The sequence below is a fragment of the Lonchura striata genome, chromosome 4 (genome assembly GCF_050655825.1).
Source record: "Lonchura striata isolate lonStrDom1 chromosome 4, ASM5065582v1, whole genome shotgun sequence".
NCBI classification, from domain to species: domain Eukaryota; kingdom Metazoa; phylum Chordata; class Aves; order Passeriformes; family Estrildidae; genus Lonchura; species Lonchura striata.
Genome location: NC_140706.1, coordinates 64,214,333 through 64,236,433, shown reverse-complemented (window position 1 = coordinate 64,236,433; position 22,101 = coordinate 64,214,333). Strand labels below are relative to the sequence as shown.

General features: G+C 38.6%; 1 protein-coding gene across 4 annotated transcripts in view; it reads right to left on the bottom strand.

Moving 5' to 3' along the window:
• MGAT4D (MGAT4 family member D) overlaps nt 1–16,125 on the bottom strand; it is a 32,969-nt gene extending 16,844 nt beyond the window's left edge. For all 4 annotated transcript variants that reach the window (XM_085578246.1, XM_085578248.1, XM_085578245.1 and 1 more), the window contains exons 1-4: nt 15,951–16,125; nt 5,839–6,000; nt 3,709–3,849; nt 1,878–2,011 (exon numbers count right to left, since the gene is read on the bottom strand). In XM_085578246.1, the coding sequence (XP_085434372.1) occupies nt 1,878–2,011; nt 3,709–3,849; nt 5,839–6,000; nt 15,951–16,041 (528 nt within the window). In that variant the 5' untranslated portion in view covers nt 16,042–16,125. The remainder of the gene's footprint in view (nt 1–1,877; nt 2,012–3,708; nt 3,850–5,838; nt 6,001–15,950) is intronic.
• Between the last annotated feature and the right edge of the window lie 5,976 nt (nt 16,126–22,101).

The following is a 22,101-nucleotide window of genomic DNA, read 5'->3' as shown; positions in this document are numbered from 1 at the left end:
GTTCAGCTATGCCAATAAAGCACAGCCATATAATTGTCAGTAAAGAGAGCTGTTTTGGGTTAATAATCCAAAAATCACAGAAGAGGCCTAAGGCTTATGAGAAAAATCACCTAAGCTAAATATTAGAAAGCCAGCAATACTTAAAAATTTTATTTAATTTCTTCCTAATATAACAAACTTACAGCTCTTTGTTTGGAAATTTTGAGGACATTCATTACTGTTGTTTTATAAAAGTAACAATGTTAGCGTGCCAAACATATCTGTTAACTACATTAAGAGTGCAAAGTTTTATTTCTGAAGCAACACAAGAACTGTCTTAGTAGTTCAGATTTTTCTTTAAATAAGCAAATTGTTTAATATATAATCATTACAAATTATATATTAAATTTGTGATAAGTAAAAAAAAAAAAAAAAAAAAGTGAGATAAAGAACTGTGGTAAGGAAAAAAAATACCCAGAACTTAAAACTCACTCTTAGTCAATAAGTTCCTCAAGCTTAACCCATGATGTAAACATCGACCTTGATCTTTTAAAACACTGTGGGAAAAAGGAAGGTGTGGATTCATTATCAGTGAACACACCTGCCCTCCTCTCATAATACAACGTTCTTATCACCTCTCAGATCAGCATGGTTGTCTGCTGCAATTTACTGCATGGCTGGAAAAATAGAAGCTGTGAGAACATGACTTTTGGGTTGGGAGAAAAGGGACAGTAGGTCTTACCACAGCAGTTTAATCCTAAATTGGCTGATACAGACTTTTACTACAACCACAGCTTCTGTTTTTTCAAAGTGTCACATTAGGACTCTCCACAGTGGGAGACTATTCAAAAGTCAACCCTTAAAAACTCACAGAAATTTGAAGTCCTTTGAAGTCCTGTAATAATAAATTTATCTGAAAGGCAGCAAGACAAAGTTCATCACTGCCAGGTAGTGATTTCACTTCATTGTGGAATACCAACTGCAAAGTAATTTCAGCTCCTAAAAACTATGCTGAAGAGGAACTACAGCCAATAAAATTGGTCCTCTGTATTCATCATTGTGTTCCAAACAGAAAAGTGGAAGTCGTGGCCAAAATTAAAAGTGAACTATACTGTTTGACACTTTTACCTGCAAAAGTGATGACTAAATAAAATAAAAAAAAAAAAGCAAACTGTAACTGTTAATGTATATGTGCATGAATTTAATGATGTCTATGGAAGGACGTAGAAATATACAGAATAAATACAAAGTCTGAAAAATTGCACAGTCATTTTACCTGCTAGAAGTTATTACTGGCTAATTCCTTTCTGCAGCTTTTTTTTTCCTGATGTAATCAAGGTATTTTTGAGTGAGAAAAAAAAAAGCATTTATCCTTAATATCTTAACCTTGAGCACTGTTTACTTTCCCAAACATGTTCAAGGCTCTGAAAAGTTCTTTTACATGGGAAATGCCAAAACACATGCAGAAGGCTCCATTATGTCAAGATACTTTACAAGATATATGTTACCAAACCAGCAGATAAATAATTTGAACATTCGTTAGACTAAGTTTACTTTCTTCAGGTTCTATGGTGCTTTTCTGTGGAGAACTTCCATTTCATTCTGGAAGCAGAAAACCTTCCTTTCAGAGACAAATAATGATTTCATATGGTTTTGATGGAAAATCTGATCCAAGGACTGTGTTGGTAAATATAATATGACTTTTTACCCTTTGATTATCTTCATTACAGATTTTTTTTTCCCAGATATGAACACTGAGGCACTAACTGCTCACCATCTTCTCAAGCCCTGAAGAAATCCCTCCCAAAGGCCAAGCTAACAGTATTTTGCACTGTTACTTTTAGGCATAAATCTCTGTATTTTCTATCAGCATCCTGCATCTTTCCATGCAGACCTACCTCTGCTATAAAGATGATTATTATGCAGTCCTTCTTTTGCTCTTCAGATAGTTGGTACAGTAGGGAATGCAATGTATCAATCAGGTAATTTTGTTTTTCCCTTTTCACCGTAGGAATACCCATCACAAGGGAGACTGCAAAGAGAAAACGTCTCAAGCCATGTAAGTTTAAGGGAAATTGAAATCACATTTTCATTTTGATTTGATGTGACCATGAACGTTGGCAACAGTTAATATTTCCTTAGCACTATGACAGCATTTGCTCTACTACCTGGAAGGAGAGATACCTCCAGCTATGTTTAGTTTAGAGACACCTGTGTCTGTGTTATAAACATCAGGTCTACACTTGGGAACACGGAGATAACCACTACCTCTGGCAAACACGTAGGAGTTTACTGCTGAGATTCAAAAGTGAGTATTGCACTACTCTAGTGAGCAAGTTCTCATAGGAAGTGAATGCTGTGTATTTCAGAAAGAAATCCAATTCAAAAATCCTTCTGAGCAGTTTAATTAATATGCATCAATGGTTTTCATAGCATCAATAAGAATAAAAGAACTAAGATGTTACTGTTATTAAAAATAAAGGAACTGAAATTGTCTCTAACAAAGACTCCAGTAGTAGCCAACCTGTGCTGTATTACATCATCAGACCACAAGCAGGATGCTTCTTTTTTCATTAGTATGAGCATTACTTAAATCAGCACCCAAACATAGCTCACTAAACCTGTGGAATCTTAGTCCTTGCAAGTGATTTCTATTCACCAAAATCCCAGAGGGCTGGTGAGGAAGCAACAGTTTGAAATAGAACAGTAGGTGCAATTAGTGACTTGCTTCTGACTTTAACTTCCATGCCAGTGTCAGCTCAAAAACCAAAGTGCCCATGTTCCTTCCCAGCACATATCCCATTAAATCATTGGGGTTTGTTTCATTTTACACATTGAAGGTCAACCTGTACTTATTAAACTGCAGTCTTGCTATTGTGATTTTCCTGCACAAATAAAAGAAGGTTAAACGTATTCTTTTATTAGTGGCACTGACCTATGGGCACTCCATTGAGAACTCCAACACCAGATCACATTGCTACAACTACACCTACTAATAAGTAGTCTGTAGAAAGTTTTCCATTGTCATGAGCATGACCCAGAGTCTGGGGACTTTTTAGTTAAATCAGAAACACTGCCAACGTTTCTTCATATAAAATCACTCTACAGGAAAGTAAAAATTTCAACAAAATACAGAACTCAGCAAAATGGTTGACTTCTTTACTTACTATTTTTGCATGGTCCTTCTACCTATCACATGACAGTTCAGATGATGCATTTAAAATTTGTATTCTAGTTCACTGAAATTCATTATGATTTCTACAGGTGCCCGCTGATTTCTCATGTGGATGAAAAAGCTACATTGAAGATATATTAATAGCCTTTAAACGATTACATCACCTTTCCCCTTGCTTTTCACATTGGCAAACTGAATGCATTGTAAATTCACCTTGGCTTCCTCATCCATACTAATTTCATGGGGGAAAAATGTCAGCTACTGCATCGTAGCCATATGAATATATGATTGCAAAAAAAAAATAGTCTTACTTTGCAATTAAGATTATTTTGTTGCTATTTCAAAAGTTTTTCAGAATACTTTGAGATAAAGACTTGAAATGGGGGTGGGCATTTTAAAAGTACTTCTGCTATTGCCATTAAAATTCATTCAGCTTGGCAACATTAGAAAGTTAAGGGAGAAAATCCATTCCAAACTTTTGAGTATGCTTCATTGATAGAAATTAATAAAAAATACAAACATACAGCAAATAGAAGCCAAACTTTATTTCCTACCTCCAGTTCTCTGTTGTCCAAAAATAACATTTGGGAAAATTGCATCTTCATATTCTCGAAGGTGAGGGAGATAGTAGTAAATATTTGTAAGAGTCATGGGGAGTTTTCTGGGGAGGTTTAACTCTTTCCACTTTAAATCACCTTAAAGACATAACAAACACAGAGATCCACATAAAATAAAAAGCAAGCAGAGAAGTCAATTTCTTCACCTGTTTTGCTCAACTGAACACTGGCAGATTACCACACACAAGGTTTTTCAATCAGAACTATTCCTCAGAAATTATTATTTGTCATATATATTACATTATATTAAATTGAGAATTTCCCAGTACAACTCCTTCCCACTCAGGTGGAGGTGCAGAGCTCCAAGCTTGAGCATCCTGGGATTCCCTATGCCTGCGCACTTGCAGGACTGAGTCATCTTAAAACACAGTAGTTATTTTAAAGGCAGCAGTAAAATAACTGTTGGGTTTTGGGTTCTTTTTACATGGTTGGCAAACAATTTTTAAATGAAAACACATATTCTGATTAATAACCTTCTAAACTATTTCATAAACTTAAATGCTTTTTCCAAAAAGTAACACAAGGTAGTTTTCACAGCTCAAGCAAAAGTTCTCAGTTTATAAAAAGTCCTATGGTAAGAAGAATGACCACATACAGGCCTTTAAAAACTATTCAAGAAACAAAAGACTATAGCAACTAAGAGAAAAGTAGAGATTTTATTTTTCTTTACTACTTTAAAATAAAGATGCAAGGAACAGAACATTTATTAACTGGGATGGAAAGTTACTTTTCCCAAAAAATGCATCTAAAATAACTCCCCAAATTTACCACCCTTCAAAGTTACATACAAGTATCACAAAAGCCATAATCAACTTTATTCACTTAGCTTAGAATAAGAAAGGCAGATACTTACTGAATGGGAAATAATTTAAGTTTTTCAACTTTCAAAAGATACTCCCACTGGAAATTTGGTCTAAAAAGAGATTTCCTACCTAAAGAAAATACTTAAAAAAAACCCCAAGCAACCATATAGATCTGCCCAGACATTTGTGTATGAGAAAGAGACCCACAAGTCCTTCCACACTGTTAAGCCATCAAATATACTGGAATTTTGCTGCACAGAAACCACCTTTACAACTTTTAAAGGACTTTGTTTCTTTATTTGGAAGTAGTACCTATCAAATATTGGGCAAGAGAGTTTAGTTCCATTGACTATAATAATCCTTTCAATTTTGGTTGTATAATAAAACATGGCTGGAATGGGAAGCAGAAGGGTAAGTAAAAATAAAAGGAAAATTATTCAGCAATTTTAAGAAATTTCTGCCTTAAATCCTGTGAACTGACAGATTGAATACTTTCTGAAATTTAGCTGGCTCCAGTAAGAACCAAAAGCAGGGGGAAGAGGAACTTGCACTCTCCTTTACTGCTCTTTTATGCATTAGGCAGTAACTCTTTGCCCACAATAAGTGGGGTTACTGGGGGCTGACAATGTGACTCCATTCTAAAGCTCCTAATGCCACCACCCTGACAATGCTCAGCCCTTTGTTTATACACTTCTGAACAGTCCCAAGCAATTAATATCAAATAAACAGACAAAAACTGGCAGGGGAGAACAGGAGAAAAAACAACTCTGACTATACAAAGAAATGCACCTTGTTCTTTCTTTCCCTGTAACAGCCCTCGTTAATTCCCCATTTTAGTCTGATTATCAACCTGCTGTAATGAATGAAAATAAGGATTGTTAAATGGTAATTTTCAGTCACACCCAGACCCTTTCTTGAAATGCCTCCAGCACAGAGATGCCTCTTCTAGTTTCCCTTCTCTCCCCAGGGAAAAAGCTCTGCCAGTCTCAACAGGGAGGAAAACAGATCCTGCACAACTACATAATTTATTTTAGTTTACAAAATCAAACTGTCACTCTATTGCCTGTAACTACAATGTGCAGACAGATAGAGATGTACAACAGTCTGTCAGGTGAGGTAACTAAAAAGTTCAATTAACAATGGAAAGAAACCAGATCACTACACTTTACATGTTGGTGTCCTAAAAAAACCAAACCAAACCAAACCAAAACAACAACAAAAAAAAACCCCAACAAAACAAAAAACAGAGAAAACCCCTACACACCTGTGTGATTTTTTGTCATGTTCATTGTCCTGGCGACTATATGTTTAATTTCATCTAGGGCACTGCTCAGTTCATGTGATCTTTTTTTATTTTCCTTGTCAGCATACAACAGTCTTTGCTGAAGTTCCAGCAAGTGGTGTTGGTACGTATCCAAGTCATTTCCTGCAATAAGAACATAATTTATTTTCTAAAAAGTGATTTATGACGGAATGAAGTTAAAGAATAGGAGATGGTTCAGGAGAAGATGTAGTCTGGAAGAGTATTAAGAAGGGAAAGTTTAGGGAGCACAGCTAGTTAAGGCAAATTGAAGACAAAACCAAGAATAAGAAATCCATAATAAGGAAAAAGACTGAAAGACTGTGAGTTGCAGGGGAACGTGCTACATTCTTCACCAAATAACAAATAGTGATGACCCTTTTCACACTGAAAATATACTTATGCAATAGCTTGTTTGTGTTTCAAACACTATTAAGAATAAAACAGAGATATTAAAAGCATTCAGTCTTCATCTAGGAGTTATAAGATGTCTGGAGTACATTAAGAACTATTAATAAAGACGGTTAATATAAAGCAATATTTCAATAACATCACCCCTTTGCAACAGAGTAAAGCAAGTAGAAGAGGACTTCTGCCTCATTGTAAAATGTTTTATAATGCTGCTTCTTTTATTGGTTTTGTTGTGGTTTAGTTGGCTGGATTTGGATTTTCTTCTAATAAACTTCTTCTAGTTCTTCCAGTTAAATGCTGTTACTTAGATAATATATTACCCCATTCTATTTGTGGGCTATGCTAAGTTTTATCTGTGGCAGCTCTCATTTTCTAGGACCCACCACTGTCTCTCTGGAATAGTGAATTCCCAGGGATTCTAACCTGTAAAAGACACTACAAGCAAAATGCAGATGTAGCACAAATTTGTGAGGGTTTGCAGAGGTGTTTCAAACGGGAATTAGTTTGCATTTTGGATAAACAGGAGGGTTTATTTGCATTAAACACAAATCCTTAATTTAACCAATAAATGTGTGATTGGGAGACTAAAGTTTAAAACATCTAGGAAGAAAGTGATTAGAAAAAAAAGTAAACATGTGATGTGTATTATCATTATTTACCTCATTAAAATTTTAAAGGATGTTTAATAAAATCCCATAAAATGAATGCTTCCTAAAATTTTTGACACTCTTAAAATGTTTTGACTTTCAAGAAAGGCATTCATGTCTATGAGTATGTTATACTATGGAGCTATGAACATAAATTTAGCATTGCTGAAGGGAGGGGAAATCTGGATTTTTTCAGCTTCATGCAACAAGACACTTGTATTTGATTGAAGTAGGCTTCCCTGAGAAAATCTGAGAATAAATTTTTAAAAAAACAAACAACAAGAAAAAAAAGAAGGTCAAAACAGATGAAGTGTCTCTTTAAAAATATAAAATTGATAAAATATATTGAAATAGATGTCAAATTAAAAATCTGTCACGAGGCATCAGGCTTCAGAGCTATTACCCCAAACAAGCTAAATTTTTTGACATACCTAAGATCCCTTTCATCAGCTACTATGTATGAATACATTTTCTTGTTTATGCTTTTCTGATGTAGCTGTATTTCCAATGCCATAATCCAACCTTTAGGGTTTTTTTTCCTTTAGAATGTATATAAATAAAATGAAAACAAAAGCTTTAAGCTGATTTAGGTGACTGACAGATAATCATCACACCATTTTCATGGCAAGAAAGTGATTCCAGATAGAACATCAATACACATAAACATGGTGGAGATTTACCTTACAATTCCTAGACAAATTCAGAAGTATAAGCTAGAGATATAGTAATGGATGTGAGTTTCTCTTTAAATTCCAATTTATAGAAGGAATTAGTAAAGAAATGGCAGATGAATTATAACATGATATAATTCATAATTCTCTCAGCTATGCAGTGTCAGTGTGACTCAAAATGACCAATGTCACCCCTGGGGCTGACATTCTGGCAAGCACCAAGTAATGGCACTTGTATTTGCTTACTTACAGGTGAGCCTACCAAAATGTCACAGGTGCCTCTTGGAAACAAAATGTCAACACTCAACTATCATTGAATGCACCCAAGGAAGTTGGCATTTGTAATCAGCCTTATCTATTCCTTCAGGCCAGAAGAGGGAATCTACATTTTAAGTCTTTCAGAATTGAACCCTCTGTTCAGACAGCAGAACATGATTCTTAGTAATCACTTATCTCATTTGTTTTTGATGGCTCAGGAAGCAAGGGTTTGACACAAGGAACATAATATTCACTCACACTTGGTGAAGAATGAATTTATTATAAAAATATATAGTTTAAAATAGAACATTAAATGTTCTAAATTTTACTAGCGCACATGTAAATAACGTAATAATTAACTATTATTAAACCTTTGGCAAAAAGTGTGTTTAGGAAGCATTATGAAGGTAAACACCCTAAGTATTTCAACGGTCACTGAGTTTAAATGGACTTGATGTGTGTGAGCGTGTGTGTGCGTGTGGAAAATATTCTTTCAGCATCTAATGATCCACAGAGAACTGAAACAGCTGCTTGCAACAGATTGCTTATAAAGACACAGGGCATTTTTACAAATACTTTCTGACAAGGAGGGTCAGGAAGATGGAGCTTTGGGTACATCATGAAACACTCTCTGTGCACAGCAACAACCTGACCTGACTTGGCAGTGCCTTGTCTAACAATGGTTCCATCAGCAGCAAGGAGCCTCAGAATAAAACCAGAAAAGAGCAAGATGGGACCTATGGCAAAACTACAAAAAGCAAATGAAGGTAAAGAAGGCCCTGCAGAGAGACCCCAACAAATCAGAGCTGGGTCATCACCAGCTGTAAGAAGTTCAACAAGCGAAGGGCCAGATTTTGCACCTGGGATGGGGCAGCCCTGGGTGTACAGACAGACTGGAGAATGAGAGGCTGGAGAGCAGCACTGTACAAAGGGCCCTGGAGGTCCTGGTCGATGGAAAGTTGGATCTGAGTCAGTGCCCTGGCAGCCAGGAGGACAACTGTGTCCTGGGGGCATCAGGCACAGCATCACCAGCTGGGCAAGGGAGGGGATTGTCCTGCTCTGCTCTGCTCTGGGGCGGCCTCACCTCCAGTGCTGGGGGCAGTTTGGGGTGCCACACTATAAAAAAGACATGGAGCCATTAGAGAGTGCCCAAAGGAGGGGTCTGAAGGGAAAACCCTAAGAGGAGCAGTTTAGGCCACTGGGTCTGTTCAGCCTGAGAAGAGACCTCATTGTAGCCCTTGGGAACAGGCTTCCCAGTGCAGTGGTCACATCACCAAGCCTCAAAGAGTTCAATAAGCTTTTGAACAACACTCCCAGGCACATGGTGTGACTATGTACAAGGCCAGGAGTTGGAGTCAATTATCCTTGTGTGTCCCTTTCATCTAAGCACATTCTGAGATTCTATGTAAAGGCTTCTTCTCCCCTTGGTGAGCTGAAGATGAATCACTCTGATGGGTTTAAAGTAGTTCACTGAATTTCCCTTCCAAGAAAAGTCAATGGGGCTACACTAGCTACAAGCCATAGGAGCAAAAAAAGACCTAGCCATCTCCCAGGCATAGTGATGGTACTCAAAAGCTTTTGCAGTGAATTTCAGCTCTACTGTAGCTTTCCTCTGGCTGTTAACTACACATTGGCATATAATACCTGTGGATACTGTAATTCTAAGACAGCAAATTTTTAAATAGTTTTAAATGCTCTCTTGTGTTATCTCCTAATAGATACATTTTATATATATAAAACTTTCTGCACAGATTTGAACTGTTTAGAAAACATACCAATCTCCAAAGCAAATACTCATTCTCAAAGCCAGTTGATTATTTCTCTGAGCTCCATATATATATGCTTCCTGTATGATCATAAATGCTTCTACTCTCATTAACAATTTCTGGCAATACCTAAGCGCTGTGGAACAATCCATCACTATCTCCTCCTAGCACTCAAACAGAAAAGAAACAAGGAGAATTTGGAGTAGCAGAAAGGAGGGAAGAAAACACTTCAAAGTCTAACAGTGAATCTTGTTCCTAGTTCTTGATTACACGCTAAATTGCTTATCATACCTAAACGCGGTTTCTTTTAGAAACTGAATTTTGGCTAATGGCCTCCTTAAAAGAAAACTATATAAGCACACTAACTGCAAAAGATTTTGTCACACTCTGTGCTTGGAACCACTGCTCACTGTTCAGGTTAATGAGGCATAGTAAACCACTGAGGCATACATTGAACTAATAATTGGCAGTTTATTATCTCTCCATAACTGATCTGAGATACCTTTCTGAATCTTGTTACATGCTTTGCATGCTCAGGTTTTGTGCTCTCTAAGTAAGGAAGGGAAAAAAAAATCCCCAAACAATGCCTCTGTCTCAGGTCATAAACAGTGAGTTCTTAGGCAAACACTTAAATTCAACAATGTGCATTACCTTTAACTATTTTGTTTAGAGTCTTACAGCACAGTATTACTTGTCTCTTCCAAAATGTTAGAGATATCTACTCGCTTTTGACAGTGCCCATGTCAGGAGCTACAATGCAGTAGAGGGACTTTGCATTAACCCAGGGACATCAAAGAAAAGCACTGTACCAGCAACTTGGAAGCAGAGGAGATAGGGCTCCTCTATTCCCATACAGAGCACACTGGGAAGAGAATCACAGCACTTTCAATATTAAAACAAACACATGCCTTACAGAGTTAAAGGCAGATCAAAGTTAATAACTGGATTTTAGAAACTCACAACATTTTCTAGTGTACTCGGTCTTGAGTTTGGCACAGGATACTTTTTACTGAACAATTTACATACTGTATCTAACTGAAAATAGATAAGCAAACTTGTTTCAAAGAAAATACAACTTTAACAATATTTTCCTCAATGTTGGCAAACAATCTTCACTTTAGATCAAAGTCTTTTTCTATATTAGAATGTAATGAAAAGTGATCTTAAAACAGTCAGTCAGAACATCACCATATAGGAAAGCAATATTATTAAAATAAGTGAAAAAATATAGAAATTGAATGGATATTATATGGTGTTTGGCCATAACTGGTATACTTTGGTTTTAAGGTAGTACTCATTCACTTAAAGCAATTGCTATTGCTTTGTTCTGGTTGGTATTTTAAATATTTAAAAAATATTTTACTTCTCTTCCTGAGGTAGCAACAATTACTAAATTATTCACACATTTAATTAAATGCCTAGGCACCAACTAAGGTATTTCTTGACAGAACTCTATTCCTCAAGACTCAGTGTACAACACTGGGAGAGCATGAAGGTCATATGATTACACTTGTCTAAGGTAATGATGAGACACTATACAGCAAACAAAGAGAGGTCTGAGATGCTCCCTTATGCTTTTCTCTACAAAACTCAACAATAACTGACCTGCTTTTATACCACAAGATTTATGGCTAAGTTAAACTACTCTTTAGGCATAGTCCTTCCTGAAGTAACAGTAAGAAGCAGCAGAATCTTCATTTAGTAAATTACACAGGTTGAAGCCAGTAAAACTACACAGTTTCTAAGTCTTTTTTCCTAAGTACTTTTCTACTACTTTTCTAAGTCTTGGATATGAATTTTGATATGAAATTTTGGATCAGTAAATACTAAGCTTTAAGTGGACCATTTGAGGCTGCTGTATGTTGGAGGGTTTTTCAATGCCAAAATGCAGAACTGCACAAAGAAACAGAGTAAGCAATTGATAAGACTGAAAAACTCTTCCCTTATTACACTGTGCATGTCAGCCACATCCCAACTGCATGTTGAGGCAAAACCTGAATGTGCAAACCTTTGTTTGCTCTCAGTGTTACTGGAAGGAAATGTACACATGAAGGGAAGATGTAGCCTACCAGTCAGCTGGGACAGCTGGGAAAGGTGGTGGTTAAACACAGCCTAGCAGTCCTAGAGAAGACAGGAAGAATGCCAGTTGGGACGGGATAAGAAACCTGCAAAGAACTCCATCACAGATGACAAAATCTCCTCGGGACCTGCACTGGGCTGAAACAAAGCATAACACCATAGGCAGAAGATGAGAAAATGCAAACACAAGAAATATGTAATCATGCTGTCTGGACTAGCATGTACATTACTGTATTTCAACTGGGGAAAAAATACTTTCATCAGAAATACCTCTTTAACCCTTTGCAATGATGAAACTTTCTCCCCCCCCTCCAATTTGTGGAGCAAATTCAAAAAGCAGATTTTAAAATGTAATTGAGGATCCTTACATACACGTCTGTGAATGTAATCGTACGAGCAGTTTCTCTCTTGTTCACCCCACCTCAAGGAAATAACTAATGAAATTCAGGTTTCACAGTGTTTAGCACAACATGTATATTAACACGCCTAGGTCCCTGTGACATCATATTTCACCATCAACTTGTCCTAATTTCCAGGTAAAGCTTACTTTTAATTTTCTTGGACAAAGAATCCCACAAATTTAGATAAAGAAGGCAGTAACATGTTACAAACCAATTCAAAGAGATTTAATCTTGTTACCCTTGAGAGCGACATGAAGATACCAAAACAGATTAGCTGATTAATATATCAGATTATATTAATATCTAATAGATTATCTGCCAAAATAGATTATCTGATTTACCTCATTGCTGTGACTTAAAAAAAAATTTGCTTTTATTCAGTAAAGACCAAAATTTATTTTTCTTCAGGAATACTGTTTCCTCTGAAGAAACTCCAAAATGAGGAGCATTCTTGTGCGAGCAGAAAATTTAGGTCAGGTGAATTAACAAATGAATTGTGACTCAGTTTCACAAGCAGAAACCTCTGCATCATCCCAACAACAGCCTTTCCTATGCTCAGATACAAACTGTTTGCTTTAGACAGGTTTGGCTTGGGGTCTGGGGAGGGACCAAAAAGTTCACAGCAAAACCATGCAGGGCATGGAGCAGGAATTGCTGCAGCAGCTCAGCTGACTGCTCACTAACAACAGCCCCACGTTCACAAGCACTCCAGTGGATGCTGAAGGAATCCCACACTGCTTCAGACACAGCATTTGCTTCCACTGAAGATCTGATAATTACTTTTATATGCTTAATTTTTTCTGTCCCCAAAAATATCAGCATATTTCTAATGAAATCTTTGCTTACATTTATAAAGCAATGGGAAAAATGACTATTAAAACATCTTCATAACCGTAGTTAAAATAGACACAGTATTATCCACAATAACTGAAGTCCAGTGATTGTGGTAGCTTCTAATCTTTTAAGTCAATGAGCGAGTAGCATCTTCCCTGCTATGCCAGTTTGAGTTATGTGTACTTGATTTTAGTCTCACAACTCCAAGTCAATACTCAGGCTGCACATAATAATCAGAAGCAGCACCAAAGAGCCAGTTATTTACTACTGTCATGGACAGTAAATACATTTAAACTCAAATCTCTCACGCTACCTTTATTATAAGGCATTTAAAGGTCACTTTAGCTTAAAGGTGACTTAAGGTACTGATTTTTATTTGCACAGAATTTGGGACAGAGCCAATATCTAATTTAAACTTATAATATTCAAGCACTGAAAGGCTCTGAGACTGCAGACAAATTGAAGAATATTTTACATATTTTTATATTATAGAAGTACTTAAGACCTGGTGCCCTGTCCTAGCTTTACAAAGCTTATTTACTATTCCAAAATCACTGCTTTCCAAGAAACAATTAACTAGGCAGAAACCTGAGGGAATACTACAGACTACTGCTGCTTAGTGTGATAGACTGTAGTCAAAAAATCAAGAGCAGCCTAAACGTTTCAATGGGCAGAGCAGAGAAGTTAACAAAAGTTAGGGGAGATTTAACAAATGTATGGAAGAAAATGAGCCAGAAAACGTTTGACAAATGAGGGAAAGAGATGGGAGGGAGTTAACAAGCTGCAACAGTACTCACAGTAACTGGTGGGCTAAGTGGAAAGGGCATTAGAAAAGAAAATAGACATCGTAGTTTGAGAGGCACCAAAGTGGAAACTCTTGTAGCGCTCTAAGCATGACAATGGATAGCAAATTCAGCAGTGCAGAAGAAAAAAAACAGAGGTTTAACAACATCTAAAGAGATATCTGCCTGTTTTCAGAGCAAAATATTTATTTAAATATTTATTTAAAACCATTTTCTTAAACAAATACCCTGTGACCAGTATTAGTGGGTTTGCTCCCAATGCTTCTCTCTCTGTAGAAAAAGGTGTTTCTTATTGTTACCTATGGCTGCGGTTCTTAAGGTTTTCTGGATGGGTAGAAGGCTTGTCTTCTACCACCCCTTGGGAGCAAAGACTATATTTTCAGTAAAATAAATATAATACAAAATCATTCAGTACTGCTACTTTCTCCTTTAGTTACCAATATTAACTATTTTATTTACACATTTCTGAGATTCACTAAGCTTAGGAGAGTCTAAAGACTACATATTCACAGACGCAATTAATGCAAAAACCAGGTGCAAATAATAGTAATTAGGCAAATTACACCATCTGAGAGGAATTAGTTACTCAGTTTACTGTGGAGGAGGAACCAACTGTGGACAAAGAAGTTAAGACAACACATACACACCACAACATATGTTATCCTTCTTGCCCAAAACAAACAAACAAAACACAAACAAATAAAATCCCAAAGCAAAACAGCCCAGTATGGAATGTCATCAGAGCCATGTCAAAAAGAAAGCGAAATGAAAATGTAATGTCAGTAATGAGGAGCCTCAAAACATGAACCACAAGACAACACAATGGTAACTGCAGATTGGACAAACGTTTTCATTCTGACATCTCTTGGATCTCAGTCTCCCAAGATTTTTCCTCGTTTTCCTACCTCACTCGTAGCAAGAGTGACACTGCAGGAAACATAAAATGTTATACAGTAAACAATCATATAGTTGGCCTAAAAGGCAGGAGGATCAGCATTGCCTTGACTCTATTCAATGTGCCATTGAAGATCTCTACCACCACTTTTATTTGTTACAGTAATAATTAATACAAACAAATTATCTGCTAGCTGGAGTTGTGTTCATCCCAGAAATTACTAAGTGGTTTATTCTAATTCTTCTGCACCTATAAAACCAAACCTATTATAAAGGTGCACGTAGGAAGCATTCCAAGATCCACTCTCTTTCCCTCACCCCAAATCAACCACCTCCTCAGCCATAACAAGCCATGTCTGCAAGTCTCAGAGATACTATTTGGAAAGACCTTCTCATTTCTTTTTGGAAAATACCATCCGTTTTATCTTTCCTATATTGGCTCAGAGAATCTTAGACATGGCTTTATCTAGGTGGCATGTGCCACCAACATAACCTACTAAAAAGATAGTGTACAATTTTAAAGTTTAGAAATAAAGTATTTTTTTTTTCTCTGCATTCCAGTTCTGGAAATATGCACAGGGAAAATAGTGACTGTACGTGAGGCACAAATACAATTGCAAATACAATTGCAGGATGGATAATGCTACTATATCCTCCTCAACAATAAAACCAAACCCACTTTAAAAGCGACAGCCACACCAATCACGTTTAGATTTTTCTTTCCATCTTAATGCAAGATGCTTGTTAGAAAAAGAGCTGAAAAAAATAAAAGGGAAAAAAGAAGAAACTTTCATTGTTCCTTAAACTCAGGGTTGTATTTTTAATAGGGCAAGTATGGCCCAAGGATCCAACCCTGCAAGCTGTTTCTCAAGGCTGTGTCGGGGCGCAGTTAAGCCACGACCCCGGGAGAAGAGGCGAGACCCGCATGCCCAGCCTCATACGCGGCCAAGCTTCGGGGGCACACGCGTTCCTTATTTCCCCAGCACGCGGGTCCGCAGCGCCGGGAGGGGATGCGGTCACCAGCCGCGCTGCCCATCGCAACCCTGGCCGTGCCGTGCCGTGCCCGGGCTCGGCGCCGCACGGAGGGACGGAGCCCGGGCACGGAGGGAGGGACGGGGCGGCCCCGGTGCCCCCGGTACCGTCGGGCGCGGCTCCGGGCGAGCGCAGCGGAGCGGGAGCCGGCGCCGCGCTGCCCCGACGGCCCGGACAGAGGGGCACGGCAGGTGCCCGCACGACGGGACGGGACGGGACGGGACGGGACGGGACGGGACGGGACGGGACGGGACGGGGCGCCCCCGCCGCCCACTCTCACCTCGGCTTCCCTGCCACACCGCGAACCACAGCAGGGGGAAGGCGGCGCCGAGGCACAGCGCCGGCAGCACCTGCCCGAGCCGCAGCCGCATCTCCCGCGGGCGCTGCCCGCAAGAGCCGCGCACCGCCGCCGCCTCCGCCCGGGCAGCGGCAAGGCAAGGCAAGGCAAGGCAAGGCGGGCCGGGCGTGCTGTGGCCGCGCTGCCCCGCCCGCCCCTCCCATCCCTGCGCACAGCCCGCCCCGCTGATCGCCCGGCGGGGCCGCCGCGCCCGCCCGCTGCGCATCGGCGCTCCCGAGGAGTGCGGAGCGTCGGGAGGGACGCGCACAGTGCGCGGGGACACCCGCCGCTCCTGCCGCCCGGCTTTCCCCCGGCGGACACCAGCCCCGTGAACAAGTGCCCACGCCAATTCCCGCTGTGAAAGCCCTGGCAGAGCACGCCTCTGCCCTCAGCTTTCCCGACGCACGGACCCACACCGAAAGACCCCTTATTGACTGGGGCAAGTAGAGACTGTTCACGACAAAAACGTCCCGGCACTTGGGCAGGTGTTGTTTAGCCCAAGTCATAACATTGAAAGGAATAAGATGGATGTGTCTTTACAAACAGGTGCTGTGTAGGTGGAGCCAGAGACTTGTACGTAAGGAAGTAACGAGAGAGACTACCAGTTTCAGAAAATATTACTAATTGACAGGGACTACTGCTCAGCCAAAGTCACGCTTAATTCCTGAACTTCGAGAAAAAGAATAAAGAATTGATAGAACTATCCTATGCAAGGGGTGGTGCGTGCTTTTGTGTGTGTGCATATTAAGGGAGATGTGTAGTGGGTGAATCGGGAAGTCTGTACCTTTCAAGTACCTCAGCCAGTGGAGAAAGAAAGAGGTTGATGAGGCTGTGTCCTCCAAGAATTTGAGAGACCCCATGGGAAATGCCTCATGGCCTCTCCCTTTGTTCTTGCATAAAGTTGCAGGACTCCTCTGCCTCCTTTTTGGACATAAGCCTCTGTGATGTGAATTTTTTCTGCTCAACACTGTAATGATGAACATTATTTTGCTCATTCAAAACCAATGGGGCATTTGTTTGCATATTGCTTGTAAGATTGTATCAGGAAGCCAAGCTGTGTACAGTTAATACACACGTTTAGCACAGTCACAGAATCAGGTAAATAATCCAAGCTTTTCAGTTCACCTTTTAAGAGAAAGGAGGGCAAGCAGCTGCAAAATCTAACCTGATCAAAGACTAATGGTACACTGGTACCTCTACCCTGATAACAGTATTGTACTTCAGTCACTGTACCTTGCTTCACATGTGCCTTTCCATTTAGACACAAAAGCCTGTTGCCTTTTTAGGTCTTCAGTAATCCATAAGAAACCAAAAAGTAGAGTAGATGTTTAGAATACATCTTCTACAACATAGTTTATAAAGGGAACAGATACCTTATTTACCAAGGTTCCTGGAACCACTTACAGCAACAGTTCTAATAGAACCGTCTACATTTTATAAGCAAAAATGTTCCTCCTTGTACTGGATTAGCAGGTATTTAGTGGCTTTTGCTTTGACATATTCTCTATCTTCTCACAAATCTACCTTTCATTCTACAACTATGATATGCTTTCCCGTTGTGTTCCAAACATGCAAAGGACAGCTTCAGAAATCAGATTGGCCTTGGGTAGCTCTCAAAAGCAGTAAGCTTTTTGCTATCTAAACTGTTATCTACTTCCCTAATGTCTTACTAGCATATATACTTCATTAGCTTATTTACCCAGAGGACATAGTAATTTAGATAATTTTTTTCCTAAAAATATGCTTGTATTATTAATACAGTATCTCTTCCTTTCTTTTCTCTATTTGCTTACTGAACAATTTACCTCATTTTGTTCCAAAACCCCAAATTATTTTGTGTGCAAAATGAATGGTGTGGTGCAAAGCAATGCCAAATCCTGTAACAGTTGTGTCCAGACAGAGGTGTGCTGGAGTCCTAATGTCAATGCTGCCTTTATGTGCCACTCTTTATACTAACAACAGTATATCAGTTTTGGAAATTTTAGAACCCACAAATTGTCTGTTGCTGCTCTGGCAAGGTTACCATGACCTTTCTGTGTTTGAATTACGATATGGATGGGTTTATATCTCTGTTTACTAATTACTTTGAATTATGAATGTTATTATTAATTAAAAATGCAGGAGACTGCTAGTAGCATGCATCAGTACACACATGAACTAAAAATCTCAGTGTGGCTCCATAAATTACTGTGAAGCGTTCGGTTAAACCTCACTATTCCTGTCCTATACTCATTTGTTATGAACTTCCCTCTACCTTCTGTTTCTGTGCCTTTGAAATATTTTACTGAGAAATCTTCTTTAAGCTACACTTTGGATACACATTTATAATTGGGTAATAAGATGCAATGCAATCATGACACAATCCTCTTCTACTGCCTCCCCATCACCATTTCCCTCTCCTAGTTAATAAAGTAGACGCTCAGGGCAGTAATTTTGATGGAGGGTCAATGCAGATTTTGGCACATTTGCAGTAAAATATTTAGAACTATGAGGAACAAACAAGCATTAAATACCCCCCAAGTAAAAAATAAAATGTCTTTATTGTGTTCTATCTGTAATAGAGCCAAAGCAAACATGAAAATGATGTGGTCTAGCAGGAAGGCTGCTGAAGATAAGATTAACAGAAATCTAACACACATTTAAGTTTAGCTTATGTTCAGAGAGAATAAAGAAAAAAAAAAAAGACAAAACTATCACATATTTCCAGAAACTAGTAACAAACTGACACAGTATGGGGGAATGTCCATAGAGACTGCCATTGACTTGCATTTGATGTTATTTTAAGGCACCAGATACAGTTACTCAGCCATACTAAGTTGTGGTGACCATTTACTTGATGCTCACTTCACAGACTAGTTTGTTAACTTGCAATGAGGTAGTGCATTAAGTGTTCCTTAAAAAAAAAAAAAAAAAAATCAAAAATCTCATGACTGAAACTGTCATGAGCTTCCACTGCACTTGGACTTACTTGCAAAGAGGGTCCCTTATCTGCTTCATGTTTTCACAGTATCTCCCTCCCAGGGCTGTCTTCATGTGTTATTTCACATGCCCAAGAATTGTGTATAACTGGAATAAATTGTGCTGGGGGTTTTGGGAGGTGTTAATTGTTTCAGAGCAGTTTTACTTCCCATCAGCAGACTTTATGCATTTTTTGCAAACTGATCATCTTGAAAAAGACTCTATAGAAGAACACGTTGCTGAGTGACCTGTAATGCTTAACACTGAGAAAGTGATTCAGTGGACTGGTTCTCCTTACGTGCAAGAAAGAGTTCCAAAGCTTGTCCTTGTGCTTTGGAAGTGAATGTCTCTCCTTGTTCAGATGATTGCTTCACATTTTTATACTGTTTTCACACATCCGTGTGTAAGCAAGGGTAGAGAAAATAAACATTAAAATAAATATTTGACATAATACAGGCTTCGGGCTGAGCCAAGCAGTAGATTATTTTCCATGTCCTTCATCTGCAAAGGTATAGGAACAAAGAATAACTACCAGTAATAGTACATAATAGCTGCTGCCATGGAAAATTTTCTGACTAGAAAGAGATCATGCTGGTTATTTGCCCTGCTGGTCACCCAAGAAATGGGATTTAAAAAAGTAAACTTCAACCAAAGTCTCTGTGAAGGTACAACTTGAAGGCAAATACTGAACACAAGAGGAAGGTGGACTTTTTTTTTTAAGCTACTGCATGGTATTTTTGACTATCTTAATATGATTTATTAATTGACTGCACATGATGATACAGAAGCATCTTGCATGATTCAAATGCTAATATTTGTACAAAATTAAACATGCTTGCTGTCTTGCAATTTACAAAAAGCTGTGAAAAAACTGTCAAAAAAGCATGCTATAATTTTTTAAATAATTAATTTGTTACATATTTTACTTTAAAATACAGATTTAAAGTGAAGTAAACATCATATGAGCAAAAATAAGTGTAAGACTAAAATTTGTGTCTTTTAAACTCACATTTCAGAAGTGCTTAATTTAAACCATGACCTTAAAATCTGTCAAGCTTGCCTCAACAAATCTAATTGTATCACAGAGAAGTGTTGTACAATGCACTGTCAACACCAGATATTCTACACATCAGTCCTGGAGACTGGAAGAAAAGAAAACTGATAAAACAATAATCCCATACTCTGTGTATGTATTGTTACAGTAAATCACAATAGAAAGTGGAACAAATTCCAAAACTTGTAGTAAAAGTTACTTTGGTTCTTAACATTCCACACAAAATGTAATTTCTGTTTAAGTATAAATATAATGAAAAAATATTAATATTGGTATGAAGCTATTTAATCCCTTAAAAGATCCCATGGAAAGTGCAACCCTTGAAGCAGCAGCACGCTTTAATTTTGGTATTAAAAAATCAACATAAGTCTCATCAGCTAGAAATTTCCCTGTGTTATTTGCGCAGACCCACACTTTAAGGATGCACCTGCTGGAGTTCCTAAAATTTCAGTAGCTCATACTTTTAATTAACTACCTCAGTGAAATCCATGCGTGGGCATAAAGACCGTCAGGAAGGACCTGATCACTCTTACATTTGTTCACATTATTGCAATTCTTCTGCCTTCCCAATATCAAACTAATACCCTTCAGCTGCTGGTGTAGCCAGGACTCCTCTGACAAGATGATTTCAGCCCAGCTGTGTTTAAATATCACAGCAGCAGTGCACTGCCAAGTTGTCAGATGGAAGGTATTAGCACAATCTTTCCCTGAGTATTTGCTCAGAGTTGTTTCATACACAAACTAGGTGGGAGTTATAGTTTATACCCAGGTCCTGGAATACAGACAATTTTCTTTCCTCCAGTTTCTGTAACCAGTTCTTAGGTACTGGATCTTTTATTTTTTAAAATACATATTTCCTGGGGTTGGTTGCCTTGGAACAACTTATATACAGGTAATGTGATAAAATCATCATATCATCTTGTCAACAAGTAAGAATACTTTTAAATAGAGATAAATACTTCCAAGCTTATTTTCACACAATGCTCCAATGCTTTGAATGTCAGATTGCTCACTAGGCTGTTGCATTGCATCTTAATATGCAACATGCACCCCTCTCCTCACAGTTTATAAGTGTAGGAATAAGATATGCAAACAATTGAAGTTCACACATCACTAGTTTCCCCACATAAAACTATGCACCCCTATGAGTGTAGGAGCCCAGAGAGAGGATGCCAAACAAGTTGGTCCATGCTCTAAAATCCTCTGTGGGACATAGGCCATCAGATGTGCTGTATGGCTTTTGATTTAGTGTAGAAGTTACTTCAATTTCCCCACACCAAAAATATATATCAGAATGCAGTCAAGCAAGTCTGCCAGCTCCCTTGCAACAGTCCAAATTTTGCATACAATTCTACGTTCAACCCATGTTTACTGAAGCATCAATTATAATACAATGGAACTAGTGACTGAAACTAAATAGAACATTCAGGCTGAACCTCCATTCAGCAAAGGCAAGGCAAGATCTGTGGCAACATACTCGCAAAAATTGTCTAACCCAACTGTTGCAAGATGTAGAATATGTAAACATTTTTTTAAGAAAGAGTATCCCTTGGTGTATTACAAGAGATTTAACTCATGAAACAGAGAGCACCCAACAAGCTCTAGGTGATGTCTCGGTGTTCTACCAAAAATTACTTTTTGGTAGAATTGTCTTGTTAAAGTTTAGGGCAGGACAGTCTCCAATGCACTCATTCCCAGAAGAGGCTAATTCTTTCTTCTCCTTGGGAAGAAGGATGCACCACTGTGGACAAAGTGGATGTCCCGTAGTGCACACCAAAAATGCAGAATTCAGGGGCCACAAGGACATCTGGCAGAACTCCCAAGATAAGGAAGAAACAAATGAAGACAGCTCAGTAAATGTGCTGAAATCGGCTCCCACTGGGTAACGGGTAATTCCGGCAGGGACAGATCCCGACAGCTCACAGAGCACCGACACAAAAACCCACATCCAGAAGGGAGAGAGACTGAGCATGGGCTTCAGTAGCACGAGAGGTGAAAGAACCATTAACCAGCAGAAGACAGAATACTGATTAATAAGAGAACCACATGACTTGTAACTAATGAACACCAATCGCTCTGTTT